We start from the raw sequence: 26,360 nt of genomic DNA, 5'->3' as shown, positions 1-26,360 counted from the left end.
TTGAAAATGTAACTTCTCAGTTGAATTGGATTTTTAATAACTATTCAAATAGTTGTTTAATTATTATCCTAGCAAGTTCCATTTCCGAGGTACAGTATTAGAACCTATTCACAAAGTGTACTTTTCAATACATTTTGCAGCATTGCAAAATGTACTACAAAGCATAAATTTTTACTATAGTTATAACTGCAGAGTTCTCCACCCTGACTGTGGAGTCTCTGTACATATAAGTATAGATCGTAAAAGAAAATGTGGGAAGAAGACAGGGGAATGGGCGGGAAGATGGGCAGACATTCTACTAAAGAGGATAGGATTAGGAAGTAGTAAGAGGGGTGTGGGAGTGTGAGCGAGAGTTTAGGGAGGAATGTCACTCATCCACACAACTGTAAGCTCATTGCGATAATCTGGGGTACAGACATGTAATTTTCACTTTTCTAGTGAGATTGAACTCAGAGTTTGTGAATGACAAAAACAGTAAATATACTACAAAGGGTAAACTTACTTAAAAGAGTAATTTACCTTTGTCACCCAGGCCCAGCATATTTAATATTGCATCCTAGTATTTTCCTGTGGAGCACCCAGCCTTGCTACAGTGAAAATCGCTTTGAGGTGCTACTCCTTGTAAGAACATCTTTAATATTAAGCATTTACTTGCCTTACTTGTAAATACCATGCACCCTGCCTTATGAGCAATAAGGTCTACTTAGGGTGTGACATAAATATTAAAAAATGTTTAGGTCTCTCAAAAGGAATTATTTTGACAAGTGGCATTTGCATATTAAAGCTGCATAGCAAGGGTACAATATGGTAGGCCTGCAGTCATGTTTACACTGCCATTGTAGTGGCTGGAACAATGGGTGCTACAGTCCACTATTGACATTAAACTTATAGGCCTTGGATACACTTTATACTATGTACTAGGCACTTGGAGGTAAGTTAAAAATAATGTTAGACCTGACAGCCTTAGGGTGGTCACCCCAACTATTTTCCTGCCTCCCTCCACTTTTTGACACTGTTTTTGCTGATTTTAGGACTCTGCACACTTTACCACTGCTAACCAGTGCTAAAGTGCATATGCTCTCTCCCTTAAAACATGTGACATTTGCTCATACCCAATTGGCATTTTTAATTTACTTGTAAGTCCCTAGTAAAGTGCACTGCATGTGCCCAGAGTCTGTAAATGAAATGCTACTAGTGGGCCTGCAGCACTGACTGGGCTGGGCTGAATGACATCTCCCTTGGGCATTTCACCCAGACAACCAAAAACACAGGATGCTCAGTCACACCTGCACACATCTGCATACTGAATGGGTCTACCTGAGCTGGAAGGGTGGAGGGACTGACACATTTTAAAGGACAGTAGCCTACCCTCACACAATAGACTGCCAAACCCCTTACTGTGATCCTTGCAGACAGAGTTCTACTGAAAGGGGACCTTGTACACTTCAAAACCACTGTTTGAAGCCTCCCCCATGTCAAAGGCATGTTTGGGTGTATAAACTGTGTCCCTGACCCTACCAACTTAAACACTTCCTGGGACAGATACTCTGAGCCAGATTCTGCAACCTGCCAAGTGGAGCTGCCTGGCTACCCGAAGGACTCACCTGGACTGCTTTGCTGTGACGGACTGCTGCCTTGCTGTTGCCCTGCTGCCTTGCTGGTCTCTGGATCTGCTGAGAAGTGCTCTCCAAGGGCTTGGATTAAGCTTGCCTCCTGTTTCCTGAAGTCTCAGAGGCAAAAAGACTTCATCTCTGCAATGGAACACCTTGTGCGGCAAAAATCGATGCACAGCCTGCCACAATCTATGCACAGCCTGCCTAGTGGTGAAAGAATCACCACATTGCCGAACCGGAACAATGCAGCCTGGCACCCCAAGTGGAGATCCACCCAACACCAGCGTTGTGACCAGAACTTCGATGCACAACCCACTGGATTGATGCACCGCCGAACTGGAACGACACAGTCCGACTTCCTGTGAGAGGAATCGACACAGCGCCTGCCGTGTGACAGAAACTCCAACACATCGTCCACCGGATAGATGCAGCACCTGTGACTTCGTCCTGCATGGCCAGGATTTCCACGCAGTGTCAAAAGACCCCACATTGCAAAGAGGATTCAAGCCTGCGTGCCGGAATTTGACACAAAGTCCTTGCCACATGGAAAATATTCAACTCATTGTCTGTGTGCGTCTGGAAATCCAATGCACATCCTTCGTTTTCCTCACTTATCCTCCTCTGCGGTTTCTGTGCGTGTAATTTTGACACATACCACGTACTTTTTTTCTTGCAAGAGACAATTGTTACTTTTTAAAGACTTAAGATTCTTCTTATCATTACAAAAGTGATATTTCAAGTTCTACTCGTCAAATCTTGATCGTTTTTATCTTAATTCACTCAGATAAATATCTTATATTTTTCTAACCCTGTGTGGTGAATTTTTGTGGTGTTTTCACTGTGCTATTGCATGATTTAGTGCACAAATACTTTACTCATTGTCTTCTGACTTAAGCCTGTCTGCTCAGTGCCAAGCTAATTTGGATTGTGTGTGACTTACCCTGACTGGCATTGTGGTTCCTACTTGGACAAGGGTGTATACCCCTGCCAACTAGAGATCCCATTTCTAACAAATAAGAATTAGAAATTTCACGATTTTACCATGCTGAAAGAAGGAGCTAAAGTACTTTATCCCTGGTTAGCTGGGGTAAAGTGCACAGAGTTCTACAGCCAGCACAAAATATAGGGTGCAGCAAAGTATGATAATCTAGGGTAACCATGTAGAAAATGCCTATTTCCTGCCTCTTTAACTTGGGAACTCTAACAACAGTATATCCATCTGACCTAACCAAATATTTATATCAATGGAATATACAGAAGATACTTATTTATAGTCACGAAGAAGTCATTTGACATTGAATGGAATCATTTAAGATGTGGGGGAAAAAAAACATTTTCACTTTTTAAGATTGACGGTTAGTGGACAAATTGAGGGCCAGATTTACAAGTCCCTAATACCTCTTAGTGTCACACTCGCATCATTTGTTATGCTAATAATGTGGGGGTAAGGAGGCCGTTCTCATTCGCCATATTTGCAAAGTGGTGCAATGCATGCATTGCGCCAATTTGTAACCCCTTGCCCCACATTATGCCTGTGCCAGGCATAATATATGCAAGGGGAGCATTCCAGCGTGGTGAGGACTATAAAAATGGTGCAGGGAAATTTACAAGATCTCACTGTGCCATTATTAGCTTCATTTTTAATACAAGCTGAGGGCAGGTGTTAAAATGACATGCCCATTACTATTAATGGGACTCTGTTTACTTTGCAGGATTGATTTATAGCGCTAATCCTGCAAAGTACCACAATAGCATCATAACCTATGATTCTATTGTCCTAAATTGTAAATATGGTGCACACAAGGTGTCGTTGGGGGGTTGCAAGAAAATTTGAATATCACAGCTGATGCACCACTTTCTTGTAAATAGGGCCCGAGTGTCTACTTATGTCTAAATATTTCCCACTTTATTGGGGAAATGATAAACAAAAACATACATGAGACGGTCTTGAAGGAAAACTGACTTATGGAACAGCAGTTTTTCTGAGCCCATGAAACTATGATTAATGTCCCCATTTACTAATTCCTGTCACTATCGATTTCAAAACAGGTATATAAAGTAGTATCAGATGCACATTTGTGAGATAATACATAAACGTAGGTATTTTTTTGAGCCTCATTCATTTTTTTCTTTTGTCACAATAGAACTGGGCCTCTGCTAGCTAGCAGTTACATTTCAAAATGTGTTAAAGGTAAGCAAAGGCTTGTATGATGGAATCACACATGCCTGAACCACGTATGCCTTAACAACGCTGTCTGAACAAAGACAGTGTCTTTACCATGCATGCCTTTACCACAGCTGCCTTTTCAACACATTATGTGGTAAAAACATGTTTAGGAATGGAATATTCATTGTACATTCCCCCCTTGCCCTGCGCCTTAACACCTGATACCTCAGCCCCGTAATCCACCCTGCAGCAGCACTCAACACTTCCCCCTCTCCCCTGCCCTGAGCCCTAAACCTCCCTTTCCCCCCACCCCAACCCAACCACAGCTCCGAAAATGCTGCTCCCTGCCCAAAAAACTAACCCGACCTTCCCCATTCAAAAATACTAACCCAACCCCCCCCAAGTCCTAAAACTGCCATCCACCCCTAAAAACTGCCCCACCACCCAAACTCGGCCCCAGTTCCTAAAACCCTGCTCCCTGCCCTAAAAACAAACCCAACCTCCTCCTCATCCAAAAAACTAATTGACCCCCTGCCCTGACCCTTAAAACCGCCCCACCCCTAAAAACTACCCCCACAAACCCAGCCTCAGCACCACTTACCTCTCCCAATGCTTACTGTTCCTGCTCCAACTCAGACAGCTATACCACTCTCTGCCTTAACCACATATATATGTGGTTAAGGTACATGCATGGTTAAGGCAGACTCCACACCTGTGTGTGGTTCAGGCAAGCATGGTTCAGCCTGCATTCTTAGGGTCGTTTTCGAGGCAAAGAATGGACCTAGATCAAGTAATAATTTGACAGTGTTGAATGATAGAAAAGAATACTCTTGTTCTGGAGACCATAGACTACAGAGGAAATAGAATAGAGGTTATTACTTACATTAGCCTGGACTATGACAAAGAAGCGAGTTTTCTCTTCATAATTTAGTCTCCGTCTCAGCACGACTGCTCCAGACAATGTGAGAGGAATGCCAAAGGTCTGATTGGATGCCTATGGAGGAGAAAATAAAACACACACAAGAGTTCAGAGAATTGTTTATGAGCTCTGTGCGATGTGCATGTGCAACTATTTGTATATGTATATATGTGTATGTTTTATGTGTATCAAACCTCCAATACCACTAACATATGAAACAAATGGATGCTGTCAATATGAATAGGAAATCATATGAAAGCATTTACTAAATGCTCTTTGAGGCATGATAGAGTGAGGGATGGACGCTTTTTTTTCATTCTGACCATAGGTAGGAATGAGCTGGGAATTGTGTTACCCATCAACACATCATATATATTGTGTGACTGATCCATTCCATGAGGGTGAGGGTTGCAGCTATACAGGTGATCACTATTAATGATCTGTCTTCTGCATGCTCGTCTCTATGTATATCACTGCCCCTGTGTCTGCCTCTCTGCGTCCATGTTTTCCTGCCCCTTTGTCTCTCCCTCCCCATGTATTTTTGTGCACAAGTCTTCCTTATCCGAAAACTCCTATTCTATAAGTCTTCAATTCTCCTACATTTGCTACCAATAATTCTCTATAGACCCAAGTCTGCATGTTTCTTAATATTATTTTTACTTACAAACAAGACCACATCATTCCAAGTAATACCTCACACGTGCACCATTGGTAATCCAAAGGCCTATCCTCTGACATTACCACCAGTTGGGCGATATTTTATTTAAATACACTGTATTTGTGTTAGAAAATATTTTGGCCACAATTGTGCAAACACACCATCTTCAGGAGAGTGGTACATGGTGTGTCAACCCACCCTCCCCACAGAAATTTTACATTATAGGGCCTGTAGATAGGTCCCGGGGCAAGGGTCTCATTTGCCAGTTTTTTTGTTGGGTCTCAATAGCGATCAGCATCATTGCAGTGAGGCAAGAGACATGTATGTAACTCTGATCATTTGCAGCATGGATTTACAGCAGCCCTTCCTCCGTCCTCCCAGAGACAGAGCAGTGACTAGCAATCTTTGTGACTTTTTGGCGCTGAGTTGATCTTTGTAAGAAATAACTTTCACATTGTAAAGCAACAAATACTTCCTTTTCTGACGTTTAAGATATTTTGACTTTATTATTAGATCATCGGCTCATAGATTTGAAGACTGATTTATAATTTGGCCTGCAGAGGTAAGTCCATCAGGGCAACCGAGGAAATTACTCTGTTGCCTTGAAAGAGTCCCCGCTTGTCAAATTTAGAAATGACCACGACTGAGGTTCCTGTTAATGCTTTTTAGAGGTTGACACAGGACACAGTTTGTCAACATGACGGAGGCTTCCATTAAACTTATTTTATTTCATTTTCAAAAACAAAAATACCAAGGCAGGATTTTATTTTTGAAAGTAAAAATAAAACATATCCCCCCTATCATGGGAGTTGGTGCTCTTGCCTAACTATACTTGGGCTCTGGCTATTTATTTAGCGCTTTCTACCCCATATGCTGCGCTGAAGTGCTTGTTTTTTTTTACCTTATGTTAATTCAATTTCATTATTTAATTTTAACTTATTATGCCTGGTGATTCCCTGTGACTTAACTAAAAAACGTGTTGCCTTTTGTAATGAACTTTCTTTTGAATAAACCATTATGGTTTTGACTTGAACTGTTGTCTTGCGGAGGTATCATTTATTGGCATTGGACTTTATCTAATGAAGACTCGGAAAATCCTAATCCTACAGTTCAACCCTCGTAATTGTTTTAGTTAGAGAGTCAACACCTCTATACATTTTTACAAAGGGACATGAGGAATGAGCACATAACCTTCAAAATACTTGTTCATGCTTTCCAGCTATGTTTCTTAATCAAGGCAATCTTGACCTGCATACCGACATGCCTTGCTCTGTGAAGTCTTCCACTGCTCTTTGGAAATAAGTTAACCGTTATCAAATATCTAACACCAGAACTCTTTCCCTCTTGCTCTTTCCGTGTTTAGGAACCAGTAATCTGCACACTGGTAACAGTTCATTGTGGCAGACACTTAGGGGCATATTTATACTCTGTTTGCGCCGGATTTGCGTCGTTTTTTTTACGCAAATCCGACGCAAAACTAACTCCATATTTATACTTTGGCGTTCGACGCGTCGAGCGCCAAAGATCTTGGAGTTTGCGTCATTTTTTAGCGTGGACACCTTCCTTGCGTTAATGATATGCAAGGTAGGCGTTCCCTACTAAAAAATTACTCCGAGGCATGTGCGTCGTATTTATACTCCCGGGCAAAAATGATGCCCGGGAGTGGGCGGGTCAAAAAATATGATGTCTACCCTCGTTAGCGTCATTTTTTAACGCCTGCTCAGGACAGGCGTTAAGGGACCTTTGGGCTCGGAAGGAGCCCAGAGGTGCCCTCCCATGCCCCCAGGGACACCCCCTGTCACCCTTGCCCACCCCAGGAGGTCACCCAAGGCTGGAGGGACCCATCCCAGGGACATTAAGGTAAGTTCAGGTAAGTGTTTTTTTTTATTTTTTTTGTGGCATAGGGGGGCCTGATTTGTGCCCCCCTACATGCCACTATGCCCAATGACCATGCCCAGGGGACATAAGTCCCCTGGGCATGGCCATTGGGCAAGGGGGCATGACTCCTGTCTTTGCTAAGACAGGAGTCATTTCTATGGGGGTTGGGAGTCGAAAAAACGGCGCAAATCGGGTTGAGGCGAAAAATTTGCCTCAGCCTGACTTGCACCATTTTTTGACGCCCAAGCTCCATATCCCCCTATGCCGGCGCTGCCTGGTGTACGTCGTTTTTTTCCACGCACACCAGGCAGCGCCGGCGGCTAACGCCGGCTAACGTCATTGATTAAATACGGCGCCCGCATGGCGCTTCAGAATGGCGTTAGCCAGCGCTAATTTTTTTGACGCAAAACTGCGTTAGCGCAGTTTTGCGTCAAAAAGTATAAATATGGCCCTTACTCTCCTGTGCAAATTAGCTGGGATCAGAGGCTTTTTCCTGCAGGTGTCACTTTTAACGGCTTATGCAGGAATTGCGTTGACCAAACTACCTTACTGACATTGGAATCAATGTCATGTAAGCAACACATAGATCACAACAGCTAACATTCAACATCCTTTTTATTTTATTGAGTTTTGAGCTTGTAATCTGCTAGCGTCATGGTTTTTGCTATGTACTACATGTAGACCCTTTGTTCTCCACTCTCTTTTTTCGATAATGGAATTTGAAGTTGTGCTTGCCTAATTTCTGTTATGGCTGTATTCTCCTTAAGAGTGTTTCAGTTTCTCCTGTAACATTTCTCAACTTACCAATCTTTTTTTCCCGCAGCTTTTCTCAGGTTCTTATGGATAATGGCCCTCCATGCTTGGACACATTTAAAGGACTTTAAGAATTTCAGAACCTTGTCCTGCTTTCTACTGGCACTCCTTCACCCTGTTACCCTTGTCCATCTTATTCAGGTGCTCTTTGTACAATGTATGTTTTAGTTGAGTGCACCACAGTAAGGCTCATATTTATACTCGGTTTGCTCTGAATTAGGGTCATTTTTTTCCCCGCTAATTCAGCGCAATCCTACCTCCATATTTATACTTTGGCGCTAGACATGTCTAGCGACAAAGTTATGGAGTTAACGTCGTTTTCTGGACGTGAAAACCTACATTGCGTCAATGAGATGCAACGTAGGCGTTCCCATCCAGAAAATGACGATATGGCCTTAGTACCATATTTATCCGCTGTGCTAAAATCCAGCACGGGGGGATGGGGGCCTTAAATAATGGTGCTAAGCTGGTTTAGTGCCATTATTTAATGCCTGGGTATGGGCAGGCATTAGGGGACCTGTAGGCATATTTCCATGGTCAGAGACACCCCCACCCACACCAGAGGGACACCATAGGATGGGGGATCCATCCCAGGTAAGTCCCAGTAAGCATTTTTGTCTTTATTTTTTTCACACTCTGGGATCCTGACTTGGGGCCTCCTGAATGGCGCTGGCCCCAATGGCCATGCGCAGGGGACATTTGTCCCCTGGACATGTCCATTTGGGTGGTAGGCATGGCTCCTTTCTTTACTAAGACAGGAACCATGTCCATGGGGGTTGTGCACCAGAAAATGGCGCTACACTACATACAAGCATTTTTTTGCCTCTAAACAATGTAGTGCCATAATTCAGCGCACAAGCTACGGTTTCTCCTACGCCTCCCCCACCCTGTTGGACACAAACAGGGTATTAGTGCTGGCTAGCACCATTCCATAAATATGGTGCCCGGCAGGCGTCTTGGAATGGCGCTAGCTGGCGATATACATTTTCACACAAAACTGCGCTAGCACAGTTTTGCGTGAAAAAGTATAAATATGGGCTGAAGTGTTTGAGTCTCTCTGACTCATGTTTCCTGAGCACTAACAAGAAAGTCAAAATAACCCTCTGCATGCCTAAAGCTTTGGCTTGATTTGGTAGTGAATGGGAAATAACCCATATAATTTTGTCAGGGCAAGGAGATGGGTGAGATCGCTTGCTCTGCTGATTCATGTAAAAATATGAAAATGATGATTTTCTTTTGTATTGAGATTGAGGAGCCTCACCACAAAGGTATTTATTTCCTTAAACATGTTTACAGTAAAAAATAACTCATTTCTGCATGCCACGAATTTGCAAAGGTATTCTTGGCAAGTGTTAATACACTCTACGTTGGGTTGGAAAGTGAGCATTTCAAGGCACGGTTGTTTTGGATGCTTTGGAAAGCCTGCAAATCTTACCTTTGCATGCATTCTCAAACTTAGGGGATGATTTAGAAGCCCCTGCACCTCCTTGCGCAACATTAGTGTAATTTTGTTATTCTAATGTGGCCCAACATGGCCAAAATCACCATGCTAGATTTACAAAGTGGTGCAATGCATGCATTGCTCCACTTTGTAACCCTTTGCACTACATTATGCCTGTGCCAGGCATAATGTATGCAAAAGGGGCATTACCCAGTTAAAGTTAAGGGATTTCTTTGCGTAATTTTTTTGGCACTTTTAATGCCTACTCAGAGCAAGAGTTAAACGGAGGCACACCATTGTTTTCATTGGGTCGAAATGGGCTTGCAGGATTAACGTAAAGAAAATGTATGCTAGTCCTGCTAAACTCTGAACTAGCGCCAGAATTTTTGACACTAGTTTGCCTAACTACCGCCATGGTGCGCTATATCTTGGATATGGTGGACATATTAGGGGTGTTAGTGGGGCGCTAAGTGGCACAAAGAAAATGGCACTGCACTTTCCTTAAATCAGGCCCTTAAATCCAACCTCTTTCCATACTGGAAATGGGAGGATTGTTACTTCAGTTAAGTGCTGGAGAAACATGCTTTCCATGTTTGGTAGGGAAATGGTTCACCCCCAGATTTGTTGAGGGTGTAGGTGAAGAGCTTTCCTAATGGGGAAGAATGTTTTCCATGTGGAGAAAAGAATTGTGCATTTTCACAATTGGGTACACTTGTCAAGCCAAAAAGCTGCCAGGTCTAACAGTCAGGGAACACACTCATGAAGGTGTACATGGTTTGAGCATTGTTCTTTATTTTCTTAGAAATTAATTTCCTCAGGACTAAACTCCTGTAATTGATAGATCACTTCCTAATCAAATTCACCATAGATATGTTGCCAGTCAAGGTCTGCAAGCCTGATCATAACAGTCTGGCATGCGTATGGCACAGCTTTAATAACATATAACTGGACGTTGTCACTCAGTTCCTTGATAAAACCCCTGACTTTTTTCTGATTCATCCAGATCATGTTCTGAACCAGCTAACCACCGAGGCTTCAATGGCTCTCACTCCATACACAATTAGAAAGCATCAGCCACAAAGTTAAGTCATTGGTGTACAGACAACCTCGTTTTACTGAAAAGGCCACGTAGAGCTTAGGAACGACACTGATATAAATCAAAACTTCAATACATTTTTCCCTACAGGCAGTGCCTAATTTGTGCTTGTTGCTTCCGGTGCTGAGCACCGGCACTTATTTTTGAGGGCGGAGGCTTCTTCTTCGGCCTCAAACATTTGCTGCGAGCAAAATACACATATGGGAAAGACGGATGAAGGGAAAAAAGGAAAAACGTCACAAAGGGAGAAAGTAGAAGCTGTAGTGGCTATATGTGGACTGAAGAGGCCCGAGATGTGTTCAGGGTTACGCCGCCTCAGTATTTTGCTTTTACACATTTAATTGCAGCAGCAGCGTGTTTAAGAGGAGGGCTATGGGCACCGGCACCTTTTTATTTTCAAATTAAGCACTGCCTACAGGACATTCGCTAAAGGGTACAAAGCAACATGCAGCAGGGCAAAGCCAGATCATTATTAGACCCACACCATTGCATTCTCCGTTTTCAAAATAGAGTTTTATTGACTCTTCAAGGTAATGATTTCAGCTAGTGCTGCTAAAAACTTCCTTTTCCTTCTCTAGTATTTTTTGATAACCTCACTATCATAACAAAGGCCCCTGCAGATCCCATGGTGCGGGGGTGAGCTCCAGGGGGCCCCTGGGCTTAGTAGCCTGGTCTGAGAGCTCATGAGTGAGTTTGGAGGGGGGCCCTCCATGTACTTTGCAGGAGGTTCCCCCTCAGGTTTCGTTATACCACTGTATAATCTCCTGTCATTTTTCACCAGTTAAACTGTCTCCTTGAAGACTCATATCATTGACTCCTTTGAGACACCGTCAGCATAACGTTTTCAAGTTTCCATTGACATAGCAAAAGCACATGAGACAAATCCACCCCTTTCACCTAAGGACATTCCATTATTGGAGATTGCACCTGCGTCTGGGCCAGAATTTAGACATATTCTGTCCTCCTTCAAGAAGTCATCTCTGTGTTAGGTTACAACTAGTGCCAAAGTCCTCGATCTGGGCAAACCTTCACTCGAACCGATTATTACCAACCTTGTAAACAGCTCCCTAGCCCGTAGGGAAATATTCCAGGACCTCAAACATACAATCATTATTCCAATCTACAGACGCTGACTGCTGATCCTAGCAACTCAGCAAACTGTAATCCATTCAATGTACTTTTTTTTATTGCCAAACGTATTGAACCAATTGTCTTTATGTACCTCTCCTACCATTTTGAGATCAACGACCCATTGAATGAAATCCAATCAGGATGTAGGCGAAAAAGAAACACACAAAATACCTTACTAAACATAAAAGTGAAACTCGGCATGGCCTCCTACCAGGGCAATTCCAATTCTCGGGGCCTTCTAGATCTCACTGCTGCATTTGACTTCATAGACCATGAGGTGCTCATTCAAAGACTATCAACTATTATATGTCATTAATAGCAAGGAACCAGGTTGGTTCACTGCACATTTCTTCACAGTTCTACACAAGTTAAAAGTGATGTTTTTTCGAAAACTGCCAATTTCCACTGTGATGTACACCCGAGCTCTGCACTGTTTCCTATCTTATTCAACGTGTGCATGACACTGTTGGCGTCCGTGCTGGCTTCCTACAAAGTCGATTAGCACTCGTATGCGGCAGACACCCCTTTCCATATAAGGATTAACGATAATAAGGGCTACCTCACCAAGCTTTCTGACAGCTTCTCTCACCTGCATGCCTCAACTGTGATAAATTGAAAATGATATTTTTTGGGATGTAAAAGGTATCCTGCTTCCCCCTCAAGTGTACCAAGGACCAAAGTCATTCCCCAACTCCTGTGACTCCATTCAGAAATCGGGGGTCATCTTTCACAGTGATTTCTCATTCTCCCCACAGTGGAATTCTTCCTGTAAAACTGCATTTTTCCATCTCCAACAACTGAAAGGGATATCGTCAGTCTTCAATTCTCCGAGAAAATCGTTCTGTTAAGTCTGGAAAAATGGACTAATATAAAATCAGGAATTTATTTAAAAATTCTCATCTTCACCTTGATATTTGGACAGACAACATGTTTGAATAGTGGTGCGTCAATGACTTTCTCTATTCCGATTACTTAGACAACTATGGCTTGTGCGCCAACTTTCGACTGTGCTTTCGACTTCTTCCCAAAGGATTTCTCAAGTATTCCTCATGGTACTGTGGCACCTCGCCACAATATTCAATAATGTATGATTTGCATAATTGCCTCCTCCCATCTCCCTCACTGCCTCCCTTTTTAGCCCGTTAGGCAATTTATTGGGTGAGCTGAAGCACGTAATAAAACGCAGAATAAGCAAAAATGTATAGTGTGTGAAATCCAGCAGGAACAAATACCTACCGCTTGGTTTGATACAAGAAGAGTGATGGCAATGGCTGACTGCTGGCTAACGTTTTAATGCGACTACAAATTGCGAGAAGGCATTTTGCCTGCGTCTGGATTTGAGTACAGCACGAAACTAAAACGGAAGTGGTGCATGCTAGTGCTTTATATGCAAAGCCTGTAGGTGCCCATACTTTTGGCACAGGAAATAAGAAGAAATAGAAAATAAAGACTCCATTTACACAGTTAGTGAAAACAAGAGTTGCAGGAGACTGACAAAACAAGTGTTTGTGTGCCAGCATACAAAAGAACCCGCTGAAAACGTGGTCCTTATTGGGAAGGAACAGTCTATTTCATGTGGTTAGTTTTGGCATCAAACGCCAAAAAGCAACAGAGGCCTTTAAACACTGGATAAAATCCAAGTTTCCAACTTTTCAGATTTTGCTCTCACTGTGAGTGCCGTGTTGCTGTTTGTTAACGCTCTTGAGACGTCTTTTAGCTCCTGTTGCCTTTGATCAGACATGAGGTAATACTTATCTTCCATAGCAGATTTATGAGTAAAGAACACCCCTCTGGAAGAACGTCCGCGGGTAGCCAGAGAGTGCTCTTGGTTTGAAGCTCCACATAAGTAAGACCACGCCTTTTATCATGTGGTTTGCAACTGCAACTGCTGAGCTTTAGAAAAGAATGTCACCAGCTGAAAGCAAAAACAGAGGTCCGTGACAATTTGTCCGGTGTAGTACATATATTTTTCGGAGGCAGATATCAAGTAATGTGAGTATGCTTTAAATAGAACGTAAAAGTCCTCAAAACTGCGAATAATAAAATATATTTTTTAATAAAGCGCTTTACCTCATTTCGCAGTTTCTATGTACTGGAAACAGAGATGACCTGTCACATAATAAAATGCTTCTCTGTTTGCCAACCTCAACAGGAAGGAATGTTAAATCCCCTTTGGGAGATTCAAACTCGGGCCTTTACATTTCTGAGGATTTCTCCACCAACCATCAATGTACTGTCATCTTTTGTCTTGTGGATTATAATGCCTACACAGTGGAAAATAAAAAACCGAACCGAGGACTAAAATAAGTTGACCGTTCTATGAATATGTTTATGTATAGCAAAGTCGAACATTGACAAAAGATGTGAGCAGGGCATATTTGCTTTCTAAGCATTTTAAAAAATGTAACCAAGGTTTACAACACTACTGGATTTAAAGGTTTATAACACGTTACTGGATTTAAATACATATTCAGCAGGGATATAATGTAAATAATTGTGTTCGTTTATCGAATACACCCCAGACTTTCCCTCCCCCAATTGTGATTTTATTTGCTGCTTAGTTCTTGCGCAGGATAGTTGTCTCATCAACTCCCCAGATTGAAATGTCGTCTGTGATTTCTATGACTCGATTCACATCAAGCGGCACACTTGGAAGTCTTCTGTTATTAATTTACTATTTGATCTGATGATAATGGGCATCGGCGGGATTACAGAATCACAATTACCGAGTGATATTTTATCGGCCATTTACTTATTATATCACTGTGGTCAAAGAGGAGGTCTTCTTCAACTCATGGAGTGAGAGAAATTCGATATTGTGCATTTACTTCACGACAGTCAAAAGACGGCACATCACACAAACGGCCAGAACCACACACGCTCGTCGCTTCAAAATGCCTCTACAGCCAATTCAACTAGAATGGTATCTCTAAATTGGACCTTATTGCATCCCGTAGGCACTCACTGTCAGTTATTCCTATGCGAATTAATTTTACGTGGAGGTCCGTTTAGAAACGAAGGCCCATATTAATGGGAACTGGTGTAGGGCAGTGCCCCAAGTCATTTTGATGCTCTGCGTTACCCCAATGTGAAAGGGCAGGAATGCACCGTATTTATCAAATATGGTGCATTACTGTTATTTCCCGCTGAACTGGCACACAATTGGCTGCCTATTATACCAATTCATGCATCTTTGCACCATGGTGCAAGGGTGACTGCGTTGCATGCAGGATTGTTTTTGTGCAGGAAGGAACACCTTCCTGCAGAAAAACAGTCCAGAGAGGAGTTTCCCTCTTTCTTTTGGAAATAGGAAAAAACAAGGAGAAATGAAAATATTTCTCCCTGTTATGGCTGCTCTTGGGAGGCTAAAGGTTTTGGTGCTGCCCCAAGTTTGCATGATCAAGTAAATATGGGGTAACACACAAAATCCATGGATGTTGAGTGAGAAAACCCACCGCAACACCCATGGAATACCTCCCTGATGCGTGAGTAAGGGACTGCAGCGACTTGCAGTGCTTTGTCTCACTACATATCTATGAGGTCATGCAAAGCCATGCAAAGAGGCATGCCTCTGATAAATATGCCCTGAAGTGTTTTTAGAAATGGCTAGTGTCTGGAGAAGAGCATGAAAATGCTTGGAAAGCTGCCAAAATGTACTTTAATATGATTTTTTTGTATTCAGATTGCCGATTGCATACATTACCGCAATTTGCTTTTTCAAGCACTAGACTTCACCTGCTCTCTGCCTCTTGTTAAAGGTTTTCAGTGAACGTTAAGATCTACCTATAGTTCTGCACCCTATTACTTCTCTACTGTTTTGCACCATGCAAGTAAAGCTACATACTTAAATATACAGGTAGTAGGGGGCATATTTACTAACAGTTAATGCAATGCAGGAGAAACAAATGAAGTTGCTTTACTACATTGCATTAAAGAGAGAGAGCAGAACAGTGCCATATTTTCAAAGATATGGTACAGTTCTGCTTTCTCCTAGTGCTGTTGCACCTTTTTTAGTATCATTATTGCATTTTATAAAAATATGGTGCAAATTACACTATATGCACATTTTACTGTCAGTGGGGTGTTAAATCATAGGAAGGAAGCCATGCATCACACAGTTGCCTGTGGGTCAAAAGCCACCAAATGCATTTATGCCAGGGTCCACATCCAGCCCCATACCCTCCCTTACTTAACAATGTCTAGTCAGTTCGCCAGTAGAATCCAAGTGGAGATCATTTGTGAATTATTTGTACCAATATTTGCTCTCCCATCTGTTCAGAAAACAATAGCCATGACAGTGCATGCGTAGCTGAGAGGGAGCATCCCTGATCAGTTGCAAAGGAAAAGAAACTGAACCAAAATATGCCAAAACTGTAAAAAAAAAATCTAAAAGCTTGTTCCCTTCCCCCTGTGTGTGTGTGTGTGTGGGCATGTGTGTGTGTTTGTATGTATAGTTGTGTTGTAGGGCACGATTCTTTTGTCTTTTAAAAAGGGTTTCAATACATGTTACAATAAGAAGACCCCCAGAAATTGAACTATATGTCAATATTGATGTGGTACCCTTGGGATAACTCCACCTCGGTGTATCTAATCTGTCCACTGTAGAGGCTGTTCGTGCTAATGGTCTGCAAGGAGTAGCTAAGTTGTACAGTGTGTAGTGGAAAAGGATGGAATGTATTCATAGGGGTTGGTCAAGTGTGCACGCTTCAATCAGTGTCCCATTTCTTTAGTAGGTCAGGCCCATCCACCCTGTATGTAGCTGTTTATGTACCACAAGTTCCGTTGATGCCCAGTGGCGTACATCCAACTTTCATTGTGACAGAGGCACTGTGGCTGACTTCCATGCCATAGTATTACCTGGCTCGGTCAAAATCAGCATCAGATTTTGAAATCGCTAAAGACCCTTATTCTTTTTTGGTGCTGTGCCCATTATCAAGCAGGTACCTGACCAGTTCGTTCAGAAGGAAACTGTCTGTCATGTCTGATACCGTGGTCAGCACGTGTTCCCAAAAAGGACATATCTTTGTGCATGGCCACAGCATATGAAATAAGCTGGCCTCATCAGACTTACATCTCGGGCAGATGTCAGAGGCTCCAGAAAATATTTTGGGAAGCCTATGTGGAGTATGGTGTGAATGGTGTAAATAATAGAACTGGATGAGGCGGAATCGCACGTTTCACATCACTAACCTCACCAATTGTAGATATCAGGTCCACTGTCTGCAAAGTCCCTCTCAAGTACCTGTGTCCACCACCTGCTGAGAGGTGTTCAGTCCCAAACTGCTGAGCTCCGCATTGTGGAATACAAGTGCGTTATACTGTCAATGGTTTTTCCACCTGTCAGCACAGTGCCAAGTCTAACAAGAACTGTTCTGGTCCAATCTATGATCCTGCACCAAAGTGTTGAAAGCACAGATCCCTTTATCAGAAATCATGTCTGCCTAGCGCTCAATGCCCGCCTCCTCTCATTTTCGGTTCGGTGTATGGTCCTCAGTATTGCACATTCTGGCATGGCCCAAATTGGAAGGGAAGGAGAATAGGGAGTACCGTGTCCCCCATGTTTATTAATTTTTTCAATACATATAGTGCTGTCTTTAACAGCATACTACCCATGGCATTTGGGGGAAGGGGCATCATCTATGTAGCAGTGGCCTTCCCTCTAATTCGTCTTGTATAACGGAGTATTCAAGAGCTGGTGTTCCTGCAAGCCAACATATCATCCACTGTAATTGTGCTGCTATGTAATTTTGTTCATAGTCAGGGGGGACCAAACCCCCCTCATCTAATGGGGTGAACAATTTCTGTAGGGCAACTTGCCACCTACCCTCACCACAGACCAAAGCTGTCAGAACACCTCACATGTCTTTGAAAAAGGGCAGACAAATAATTAGTGGAATGGCCATAAAAAAATATGAGACATGGGGGCATATTTATGCTTGGGCTGCACCACTTTAGCATAATTTATTTGTACGCTAAAATGGCACTGACCTAACTCCATATTTATATTTTGACGCTAGCTCTGTCTAGCGTCAAATTATTGGAGATAGCATCATGTTATTGATGAGTCAAACGACCTTCCGCTAATTAGATGCAAGGTAGGCGTCCCCATCCACAACATGACGTTAACCCCCAGCACCATATCGATCCTCCGGTGCAGCAATGGCACGCTCAGAGGAGGCGGACCCAAGTAATGGTGCTAAGCCTGCTTAGTGCCATTATTTAAAGCCTGGGTCAGACCAGGCATTAGGGTACCTTTGGACCCATTTGCATGGCCAAACACCATGGAATGGGCCCACAGATGACCACCCCAAACCCCAGCAACATCCCTAGCCACACTAGGGGGACACCACAGGATGGGGGACCCCATCCTGAGTAAGTATAGGCAAGTATTTTCTTTTTTTGGTGTGCCATTGGGGGCCCCTGATATGGGGTCCCCTGCCTGGCACTCGGTCTTATGACCTTGCCCAGGTGGCACTGGTTCCTTGTGCTGGACATTGGAGTGGTGGGCATGACTCCTGTCTTTACTGAGACAGGACTCATATTTGAGTGCTAGTACGTCAGAAAATGGAGCTAGGCTGGTTTGCAGCATATTTATTACCACTAACCAGCCTAGCATCATGTCTAACCCACTAGTGCCTTTGTTCCTACCTCCACCCCGCGGCTAGCATCTTTTTGTTTGATGCTAGCCATTCCTTGGCATCAGCATGCATCAATCCATAGATATGGCGCACAGCTGCTGCTATGGAATGGCGGTAGCAGGCGCTAAGGAATTTGATGCAAATCTGCATTAGCACAGTTTTGCATCAAAAAGTATACTTCTGCCCCATGGTGTTACCAGCATCCTGGCGATGGCTGTTCTGTCCAAGAGAAATAAAGGTAGCTTGTTCCAAAAAGGGAGGGACTGGCGTACTGCATTTACTGCCTTGCCCAAGTTCCCCTCTAAGAACTCATGTGGTTCATAGTGGACCTGTGCTCCCAAATATTCAATGGAGTCAAATCCTCAAGTGAATTCTGTGCATGGAAGACCATCTCGATGTCTTCAGGGACATACACCAATGGGAACAAATATGATTTCTCCCAATTGACACAGAGGCCAGACATAAACCCAGATTTTGGCAATATTGCCAGGGCCTCCAGTAGCACCGCATGGTCCGCCCTCAAATAGATCAGTACATCATCAGTGTATAATGATATTATCTGGGGTCTGTTGAGCACTAAGAGGCCCCACTGCGGGGATCTGTCATGCAGCAGCCATGCCAGAGTACATGGTCACCTCAGTGTGTTGCATTACATATTTCACCTGACATATCCACTGATGACACACACTCAGTATAGCATCCCCCGTCACTCTACCCCTAAAGTATCAGAACAGTTGTGGTACACATTGAGTCTCACAACCACTGGAATATTGCACAACCATAAAAAGAGGATGTGGGTGCCGAGGCATCATTCAAAAAGGTCAGCACTCACTGGATAACCATAGGATCCCATAGTAATGCATCTGGAAGGTCTTCTGGTGAAGATCTGTGTAAGGATTGAGTGTCTGTGATGTCTGGTAGTCCAGTGCTGATCTCCGTTGTGGGTGACGCCCCTCAAATGATCTCGGCCACCTCTTCAGCTCGTTGCAGTGCTGAGAGCGATTCTTGTGGTTCTTTCAGCATCTATTCTTCGCCAGCTTCCTGGTGTTGTGGTGATCCCACGAAGAAAGTTCTCCCTTGGACCCAAACTAAAACCTGCCTTCATCTGCAGTTTCAAATAAAAGTGCCTTGTTGCCAGCCAGAACCCACAGTTTGGCCAGGAATATCAAGGCATATTTGATGTCTGCTGTCGGAGTGAGGTTTCACAGTATAGTAGAAGGCTTGTCTCTTCTAGACTTGCACCTTGTAGTCTGGGGTAATTGTCACTGATTGGTGTTCAACTTGCCATGCACCTTTTGCGTGAGCAAGCTGCAATATGTTTTCTCTCTCATGGCAGTTGAGGAGACGTGCCATCACAGGCTGTGGGGGCTGTAGGAGGCTGGCTCTCTATATAGTGAACAAATAAGATGTGCACTGTGCAGAGAGTCCAAGCAACCCCATATTAGTAACTAGAGGTAAAAAGCAGACCACCTAATGCTATGTTTTGTGGTAGTGTGGGTGAGCAGTTAGGCGTGCCTTGGAGATGTGCTAAGCTAAGGCCATCTGCATTGGCCCAGATCTGTGTTCCACTTTAAAGTCCCTTTCCTATAGAGATACGGACCACCTAAGCAGTTTGAGAATTTCACCTTTCATCTGTAGAAACAACCTGAGAGGCCTGTTGTCTGTCTGAACTTTAAAGTGAGACCCAACAAGTATGGCCTCAGCTTCTTCAAGGCCCAGACCACAGCAAAGGTTTCCCTCTCTATAACACTTCATTTCTGTTCCCTAGGGAGTAGTCTTCAGCTGATAAAAGCAACAGCCTGGTCATGTCCCTCATTAATGTTCTGGGCTAGGACTGTTCCTATCCCAAGTTCTGAGGCATCGCTATGGACAATAAACCACCTGGAGTAATCTTGAGCTTTAAGGACTGGGGCAGAACACATTGCATTCTTCAGAGTGTCAAAAGCCTTTTGACAACTCACTGTTCAGTTGATCTTTTTGGGCACTTTTTTCTTGGAGCTAGTTCTGTGTGGGAGGGCCCTATGTAGCCCATAATCCCTCACAAACCTCCTATAGCATCCAGTCAAGTCAAGAAATGCCCTGACTTGGGTCTGGGTAGTTGGAGCTTCCCAAGCCAGAATGGTCTAGATCTTTGCCTCCAGGGGTTGAACTTGGCCTCCTCCTACCAAGCGGCCCAAGTACACAACCTTTCCTTGCCAAATATGTTACTTACTGGCCTTGATAGTGAGACCTGCTTTTTTGGAGGATCTGAAGGACCTTTCCAAGGTGGATCAGGTGATACTGCCAGGTGGAACTGGCGACAGTAATATCATATATATATATATATATATATATATATATATATATACTGCACTAAAGGATTGCAGCCCAGCCAGGACTTGGCTCACCAACCTTTGGAAGTTGGCAGGGGCATTCTTTATTCCAAAGGGCAGGACAGTAAACTGATAGTGCTCATTTGGGGTGGAGAATTCTGATCTCTCTTTTGCTCCAGGGGTCAGGCCAATCTGCCGGTACCCAGACATAAGATCAAAGGTACTCAGGTATTTGGCTGTCCCTGATCTGCCTATGAGCTCATCAGTTCTTAGAATGTGTGTGCATCTGTTTTTGCTACTGAGGTGAGGCCCCTGTACTCCACGCAAAACCTAATTTCATTTTTCTCTTTTTTGGAGAGAGGCTTGGGTACTAAAACTACTGGGCTAGCCCAGGAATTCGCAGAGGGCCCAATGACACCCAAGCCAGCATCTTATTGGCTTCCACTAGGATGCTCTCTCTGACATGGTCTGAGTGCTTATAGATTTTATTGTTGGCAGGTAAGCTGTCACCAGTGTCCACATCATGGGTACACAAGTTAGTCCTACCAGGGGTCAGAGAGAATAAAGCGGCATACTTGTTGAGGACTTGCCTGCAATTAGCCTGCTGTTGGCCTGTGAGGGTGTCTGACAACACCACTCCATCCACAGAACTGGAGAGTAGGTCAGGGAGAGGTTCACTCTCTTCTTCCTGTCCTTCATCTGTAACCATGAGCATGGTCACATCAGCTTTGTCAAAATAGGGCTTCAGGTGGTTGACATGTGTAATCCTTTTGGGATTCTTGCAACTGCCATTTTCTTTCAAGCATGGGGTAGGGCCCAGACCACGAGTCCTGGAGATCTATAGGAGCCACAGGCTCCAATAACCATACTTTCTATCCTGGTTGGAACTCCACCAGTGCAGCATTTTGGTCATACCAGTGCTTTTGAAGATCCTGGCTGGCCTGAAGAATTGTACTTGCTTTCTCCAAGTACTCAGCCATCCTGGAACATAGGCCAAGTACATAGCCACAATGTCCTGTTTAGACTCTTTGAACCATACTTACAAGGCCCTAGCGCCTACTTGTGCCATATTAGTGTCACTTTTTATGCTAATGCAGCTCAAGGAGGCAATATTCGCTGTGGCATATTTACAAAGTGGTGTAATGCATGCATTGCACCACATTGTGACCCTTTGCACCACCTTATGTCTACGTCAGGCACAATTTATGCAAGGGGGCATTCCGGCGTTAGGAGGATTGCCAAAATGGCTCAGTGAAAGCTACAACATTTCACTGCACCATTTTGGCATAATTTTTAACGCCTGCTCAGAGCAGGCATTAAAATGATGCACCCATTAAAATCAAAGGACCTCCTTGCACTTTGCTACACTAGCGTCAAAAATGTTGACGCTATTTTTCTAACAACAGCTATAGTGCCCTGTATTAAAAATACAGCACACACATGGTGTCATTAGGTGGGGCAAGGGCAATGCAAGAAAAGTGGCACATTAGTACTGATACACCACTTTCTTGTAAATCAGGCCCTTTGAGAGGCCTCTCTCTGCCTTCCCTCACAAGACTTAGTGGTCCCCTGACAGGATGCCCAAACAAAAATTTAAAGGGGGAAAACCTTACTGCCTTTGTGGCACTTCCCTGTAGGCAGAAAGTAAACATGCAGACATGCAAGTAGGACATCCCATCTTCTTCTGAGTTTTCAAGGGAGTCCTTTAATCATGCCTTTCAATTCCCTTTAAATCTTTCAACCAGTCCATTGGTCTGTGGATGATATATGGTAGTGAATTTATCAGTCACTCCACATTCCTGCCACATGTGTTTTAGGTGTTCAGACATGAAGTTTGAACTCCTGTGTGATACTACCTCCTTAGGAAAGCCAACTCTGGTAAAAATACCCAAGAGGACCATGGACACTGCAGAGACAGTGATGGTCCTAAGTGGAATTGTTTCAGGGCACCTAGTAGCATGATCCTCTACCACTAAAATGCACCTGTTTCCTGAAGCTGTTTGAGGGGCAAGGGGGAACCATAACTACTCCTACCCTTTCTAACGGCACACCAACCACAGGTAGTGGGATAAAGGGGGCCTTCAGCTGGCCACCTACCTTGCCACTGGCTTGGAAGATGACACAGGACTGACAAAAGTCATTCACCTTCTGGGACATTCCAGGCCAGTAAAAATGACTGACTAGCCTGTTCCAGGTTTTGTATTGGCCCAGATGCCTGGCTAGGGGAATGTCATGGGCTAGAGAGAGCAGGGACTATCTGTACTGCTGGGGCACTACCACCGTCCTGGTTGCATCAGTCTTGAGGTCTCTGGCCTCAGTAAACAGGAGTCCATCCTCCCTGTGGGTACCACTGACATTAACCTTCTATTCCTGTGCAGAGTGTTGCCTCAGGCCTTCAAGAGTGGGGCAGATTTCTTGTCCCTAGCACAGATCCTCCCTCGAGGGTCCCCCTGGTCATAGGAACTCTGGGTGGTAAGGCCCAGGCTCTGTAGGCTCAGTTCCCTTTGAGGATAAAAAGTCCTCTTCCTGGGAAGAGGGGTTCTGACTGGTGGTATGCTCAGAAGATGATCTTCCAGTCTTCTTGCCTTTTCTCTCGGAGGGTAGGTCCACTATTTCAGGATGCAACACATCTTTTTCACTCTGGAGTTTGCTCTGTGCCCTTGTTTTGACACAACCCCATTCTGGGAGCACAAGCATTGCTGCATGAGTCCCCAGTTCTACTTCAGCTAAGGGAGATTGCTCCATATCCTTTCCAAGCAGACATTCAACATGCATGTATGGGGACACAGCCACTTACCTCTGTTCAATTTCTCCCCCCAATCAAAAGAAAACATTGCCATGAGATGGATCTTTGTGACATTGTCAGCATCAGTGACAGGATATGTTTTACCCAAGATATAGCATCATTTTTGTAACACCTGGTCAGGGCAGGGGTTAAAAGTCAGTCTCTGCTGTTTCCTATTAGGCCCCTTTAGCATTGCTAAACAAGTGTCAACAGTTTGACCCTAGTACAGCAATGTTAAGGGTTAGCGACACAAGAGCTTCAGAATTTCTGATGCTTTTGTGGGTACTTTTACGCCATGGAGCACTATCTTGTAAAATCATTGCTCCCATGGTGTTGTTAGGGGATCACAGGATGATGCAAGAAAAGTGAAACATCACAGCTGATTTACCACTTTATTGTAAATGAGCCACTTTGTTTTTATTTTGTTTCCCATCTTTCATTTGGGGGGGATTTTTAGCCTTTTTCGATTGGTCTGCACCACCAGAGGCCATTTTGTACACCCTTGTCTCGACCCAGTGGTCTGCCCTCTTCCCCAACTTTAGAGGTGAAAGTGGGCTTAGGTCAACCAGGAACTGATGTAGTTTCTCATTGTACCAATCACTCAGAAGATGCTCTTTCATAAGTAAAGTATAAAGCCCATCACAATCTTGCACAGTGTTAACTTCTAACCAGCCACCTATAATTTTTAGGGAATTGTCCACAAATTCTACCCAGGACTGACTCTGGAATGTTTTGAGTCTCCCTGAATCTAATTCGGTCTCTTCAGTTGTTAACTCAAGGCCTCAATCAGGGTAGCTTTCATAAGGTCATAGGACTTGGCATCTGCCTCATTCAAGGTCAGGAGTCTATCCCTGCACTTGCCTGAGAATAGATCCCAAAACAGAGAGCCCCAATGTTTTCTATCTACCCCCTTGCTATGCAGGCAGAAAACCACTTGGTGATATCATCACCCTTACTTAAGGGTTAGACAACTCCTTTTGGGAGTTTTAGGTTAAAAGACTTCTCTTTCTCCCTAGTTATGTGAACGCTGCCACAAGAGATGGGTACTAGGCCCATCTCTCTTCTTTTTATCTCTATTTCCAAAAGTTGAGCTTCTAAAGCCAGCCTTTTGGTCAACCTAGCAAGAGCCACATCCTCCTCTGAGGGTGTCCTACTTCTGAGCAGAGGATCCTACCTTCTCCTTCTCAGCTTCTTCTGAGTTGTCTTTGATTTTCTGTTTCTGAGGGTTCCCTCTCATCCACTGGGTTACAAGTCTCATATTCTGCCACAAGCTGCCTACGCTTTTGTGCATGTATTTGGTATCTTTTACAGAGAGTCCTTAGTTTGGGATACTTCAATCCCATCCAAGGGGTCAGGTTGAGCTTCTGAGACTGGTTCTATGCATCCAGCATGTTTGTTTACTACAGTTTGCATTTAAGTGCCCTGGGCCCCTGCTAAACAAGTTCCTAGGGCCAGATCTCTTTCCCCAAAACTGTACTATGTATTGGCACTTCAGCCACCCTTGTAAGTCACTAGAAAGTGGTACCCATGGTACCTAGGGCATTTGTTACTGAAGAGCCCCCCCAGAGCTGCAACAGCAGTTGTGCCGCTCTGAGAGGGCCACACCAGCCTCATGCAGACTGCCATTCCACATGTATGACCAGGTGCATTTAAAAGTTGCAAACTCAACATGGCACTCACCAAGAGTGCCCTGTCCATTAACACTACATGGGCTAGAGGTAAGTCACCCCTTGTAAGGCAGGCCTTACAACCCTAAGGCAGGGTGCACTATAATGTATGTGAAGGCATATGTTTGCTTGAGCAAATATAACACTACTGTGTTTTAGAAAACCTAAAATATGAGGAAGATGAGTTCTAAAAAAGTGACTAAGCCCAAACGTGGAAATCTTCAATATGCGAAGGAGTCAAACGTATTTGGTGAATGAGGGACCTTTCTTGGGCATAATAAATTTCTCCTGCTCAGAACTTTCCTGCCAAAAATCAATGGCTTCAAGGGGAACTTGTCTAACAGCCATAAAGCCATGTGGGCCATTCTTGGCCATAGCATGCTGCCTGGTTCCATTGAGGATATCTGTCTTACATGTCAGAAACTAAGGGGCTGATTACAAACTTGGCGGCACATCACCAGTTTGCGGCATATGAGAACACGCCACCAAGCTGGTGGCATTCCGATGACCGTACTCTGATGGTCCCGCAGGGCTGGTGGTATATTGGTGCCACATTCATGGTGGCGGCACACTTCAGCTCTACTAGGAGCCTGAAGCCAATGCCAGCCATGCTGTTGGACCGCCAGCCAGCCAAGTGCACTCCGTCCTTGCAGTTTCCATAGTAAATGATATAGTGCGGGCACTTGACCAGCCTGCATTGGGGAGCTCTGAGTGAGGGACAGCTCACATTTCAGAAGGGCATAATCTCCATAAGGCCACTCTTGTGGCCCTTTCCCTGCCATTCTGCTGACTTTCACCAAGCGAGGACCCCACTAGGTGAAGGTCAGCAGAAAGACATGTCAGGATCAGCCCAGCGGTGGATGTTGTGGGCCAGGCTCCATGGGCCACCCCTCCCTCCCCCACTCGTGCTGAGGGAGCTGGAATGTCGGCAGAGGTGGCTTCTTGTTTTGTTCTTCCCACTAACCTCATAATTGGGCAGTAAGACCGCCAGGGAGGCAGACAGGAAGACTGCCAAAAATGCAACAGTAGGACTCTTCCCACCATAGTCAGAATCGGGCCCTAAGTCAGAAGGTGAAACTTTCAACTGTGTTGAACCTGGTTTCTGTATCTAACCTCCACTCCATTGTGTTCGACCTTAGATCGTGACTAGGCACCACTCAAGTGCAACCTGATGAACGCAGTTGGTGCTTACGCCTTTTGGCGGTATTTTTATTTAACACTTTAAAAATCAATAGTTCAGGT

The 26,360-nt window shown here is 44.1% G+C and overlaps 1 protein-coding gene across 1 annotated transcript in view; it reads right to left on the bottom strand.

Moving 5' to 3' along the window:
• PCDH15 (protocadherin related 15) overlaps positions 1–26,360 on the bottom strand; it is a 2,681,631-nt gene that overhangs the window by 1,773,051 nt on the left and 882,220 nt on the right. Inside the window, exon 7 of the mRNA XM_069240977.1 lies at positions 4,664–4,774. Coding sequence (XP_069097078.1) covers positions 4,664–4,774 — 111 coding nt within the window. The remainder of the gene's footprint in view (positions 1–4,663; positions 4,775–26,360) is intronic.

Source organism: Pleurodeles waltl, chromosome 6 (genome assembly GCF_031143425.1).
Source record: "Pleurodeles waltl isolate 20211129_DDA chromosome 6, aPleWal1.hap1.20221129, whole genome shotgun sequence".
Lineage (NCBI taxonomy): Eukaryota > Metazoa > Chordata > Amphibia > Caudata > Salamandridae > Pleurodeles > Pleurodeles waltl.
Note: the sequence above shows the minus strand (reverse complement) of the source record. Positions and strands in the feature narration are given on the sequence as shown.